Source organism: Panicum hallii, chromosome 6 (genome assembly GCF_002211085.1).
Source record: "Panicum hallii strain FIL2 chromosome 6, PHallii_v3.1, whole genome shotgun sequence".
NCBI classification, from domain to species: domain Eukaryota; kingdom Viridiplantae; phylum Streptophyta; class Magnoliopsida; order Poales; family Poaceae; genus Panicum; species Panicum hallii.
The window spans coordinates 33,908,769-33,912,486 of NC_038047.1; the positions used below are offsets into that span (position 1 = coordinate 33,908,769).

At 36.1% G+C, this 3,718-nt stretch overlaps 1 protein-coding gene across 1 annotated transcript; it reads left to right on the forward strand.

The window, feature by feature from the left end:
• The first annotated feature begins 415 nt into the window (after nt 1-415).
• Nucleotides 416-1,506, forward strand: LOC112898359 (two-component response regulator ORR12-like). The gene is made up of 5 exons (XM_025966690.1): nt 416-509; nt 868-914; nt 1,033-1,110; nt 1,259-1,329; nt 1,425-1,506. The coding sequence occupies exons 1-5, from the start codon at nt 416-418 to the stop codon at nt 1,504-1,506; spliced, it is 372 nt and encodes a 123-aa protein (XP_025822475.1).
• Nucleotides 1,507-3,718: the final 2,212 nt, after the last annotated feature.

Sequence of the window (3,718 nt, forward strand, 5' to 3'; positions counted from 1 at the left end):
GAGATACATTATATATCTTAAGGATATGCTCACTTGTCGTGTAGCAAGATATATGATCATTAAATCCTTGCTATTATTTATCTTTTTTCTCTACCTTGAGGATATAAGTTTACCTGCAAATTGATTCTGTATCTTAATCATATCACCATCATAGCTACAAACTCATCTCTATCTTAAAAGATATCATCAGTATAGCCTCAAGCTCTGATTATATATCTTAAGGATATAGACGGTAAAGCCGCAAGTAACTATTTCTCTATCTTAAAGATATCACTAGTACAACCGCGAATGGCTATATAAACAGGCCCATTCTCGGTTCACTCCATCAACAACATTGCAGTCTAAACAGTCTTATACCAAAGATTTGCAAGCTTTTCCCCCAAAGGAAGGAAGCCGAAGTTGTGTGGAGAGTACCATGGCCACCGATGCCCCTCATGTTCTCGTAGTTGATGATTCATTTGTTGATCGTCTCGTGGCATCTCGGGTCCTAAAGGGTTATGACATTCGAGGTGAAATATGGCTATTATGAATCTTTCTACTCCATTCTACAACTAGTCTTTTTGTTATATTGCTTATCAAGTTTTATTATTTGTTATTTTCACACTTCTTGAAAGTGGATAAGCTAGTAGTACATAGTAGGGATTTGGAATTCTATACTAGCATGATGTCCTTATGTGATGTTGGGGTTGAGATTTTCTTATTGTAACATGATCTAACTTTAAATATAGTATAGATAGGAAATTTTACAATTTATAATAGGTATAAAGTCAAGCTATTTGAGTGTCTCTAGTCTTCTTTATGTTCACATAATAAGTGCTTCGATGTTCAATAACTCTTATTGTTGTTATAAATATTATTATTTTGCAGTGACTATTAAGGAGGGTCCAAAGCAAGCCTTGGAGTTTCTAAATATGGTATATCAATAGTTTCATATAGTTTATGCGATTGATATTAACACAGATGCACTTACTTAATTTAGTTCATTTGGTTGTGAACTATTTTTGACATGTTCTACATAATAATTCTATGTAGGAACATGATGTGAAGTTGATTATGACTGATTATTGTATGCCTGATATGACTGGGTATGATCTTCTAATGGAGGTTAAGGTAGAGTCCTTTCATAAATAAAAACTTCAAGTTTTGATTGTGCCACATATAGTTTCATTGACCTATGTTATGTTGAATTTTGTACCTAGCATCTCTAAATATTGAAAACCTTATTATTTATTAACAAAATTTATTTAATTCACTCAAGGAATCACCTAAGCTAAAGCACATCCCTGTGGTGATCATGTCCTCTGACAACATCCCTGAAAGGATGAAAAAGTGAGTGAAGATTAGAACTATCAAGACATTGCATCAGATAGACAATTGTTACCTGTAGGTACTCACTTTATATTGTGCGCACCTTTTGTATGTAGGTGCTTGGATGCAGGGGCGAAGGAGTATATCATTAAGCCTCTCAATGCTGTTGACGTCCCCCGTGTTCTGAGTTACATTTGATGAGATGATGAGGGTAACGAATAAAGGACTACAAGAACTCCTATATTGGGTTCTATATTTCTGGTTTTCTAGTCATCGTTATTTACATATGACCATATGTGGTCTTCTTTGTGTCATTGGTTTTGTGTTATCCGATTCAACTTCTATTAGACGGTGATGTGGTTTTTATAAATAGTATGTGTCTTACATTCATATAATATCTAGTTTCGTATAAACCTAAGTTCGTGATGGAGACTATGTATCACAAACTAATCAGTAGATATGATGGTTCCTTATCAGTTTTCCAATACCAGAGAAAGCGAGGGAGGACAAGACAAATTTTGTTCCTCCTTTTGCCCCTTGGCCTTGCACAATTTTCTACATCTGTTGCTTAAATTCTTCCCCAAGTTTGGTCCAGAAGTCTTCTAGCATGTATTCCATGACTTCTAGATGGGCCTTCTATGACGCATCCGCGAATGTAACTTGAGCTAACATCAATACATTAATAGCCTCCATGTTTCTTAAACTGACATTAATTGAATGAATCGTTGTGAGATATTTGTAAATCCTACTTTCTTGACCTTGGGGTAATACTTGAGTCATCATGTGCTCAAATAGACTTCAAATGGGGCAAGTCTAATCATACCAAAGCCCAACTACACCCTGGACCATGCCCCGTTGCTCCACATGCATGGCTTGGAGTAGCCCTTCAAGTTGGCAAGCTGAAACTTGTCTTTTGGGTACCATTTTATGCTTTTTTTTTATCAAAAACCCATGGAAATAACATAGTTATGCAAATTGTCATGATTAGGCAAAAATAATCAACATTGATTACTACTACATAAAGATAATAGCAAAAATTATCTATTTGACACTAGGAAAATGGAGGCTTCATTATCTGATAATTTCGTGCATTTTGTTACTTAACTCCAAGTCACCCATGGATTCCATCCCTCTTTTCTCGACCAAAGTGACCTTCAAATCACTTCCAAAATTCACGAAAGTTTTTTTATTGACAAAACATATGTGCATGAACACATTTTTCATAAAGGCACTCATGTAGAAATTAAAATGGTAAAAATTAAAATTCAATAAAATAGGCTGCTTTTGAAGATTATTCAAATTTTAAGGGGCACTGCATTCTAAAATTTGTAGAAAAATAACTAGTATTCTTTTAGTGTGATTGAACAATTTATAAAATTAGTTTATATCATAAGTTATATAGAGAATTTTGAAGTTCTTTAACAAAATTTGCTGAAGTTCTTTCAAAAAACAAAATTTTAAAATAACTTCAAAATTATTTGAGTAACTTATATAAAATATTTTTTAATTACTTCATCCTATGATAGGAATATTACCTATTTTTCCATAATTGTTTGAAAGTAATAATGTTGTGCCTAAAAAATATCCTCACCACCCTAGCAGCAACATGTCACTCGCCACCATGATTCATAGCATCGCGCGACTGTACATCAGGGCCCTTATGGCCTCCTTTCACTTTCAGATCTAAGGCATGTGATTGTGGGTGTGGTAGAAGCTTAGAGTTTGGAGAGGGGTGCTGATCTGATTGCCCAGGCGATGGCACAATAGTAAAATGATGAATTAGCTCTAAAGCCCATGTGGCACCATGTGGGGTTGTAGAGATAGAGCCGGTGGGCATAAAAACATATCCATGCCGGTCCCTGAAATGTTTTAACACCAATACACTAGCTCATATCTAGAATCAGCATGGACAATTTTGATATTTGCTCTGATTTTTAATGAGCAACGCCACATATCAGTGCCGGCTTTGTGGGTGGGGGCGGCATGATCGGCTAACCTGTCAATATCTCGGGGGTTGGCTCATCTGTCCCAGACTTGTTTTTCTTTGACTGGTTCAGCACCTGAAACATCCCTTTCAACCTCACCATTGGACAATGCAGGAATTTCTTCGGGTACTGACGATGGTCATAGTACCCGGCTTGTCATTAAACGCTGCAACATCTGGAACTCTCTCTGGCTCAGAGGCTGCACTAGCCGAGGCAAGTCTAGGTTCGTCTAAGCCCAAAGCAGAGGATTTCCTTCACACAATGAAGAAATTGTCAGATACATAATTACCTATGAGTTCACAAAATATGCAAGAGAAAAGTACTCGAATACTTACAATGAAGATTTCTTTACATTCAACTCTCTTACTTTGAGTACTTTTGGTGCTGCAGTAGTACTCAAAGTACTCGCCATGGCAAATTCGCCA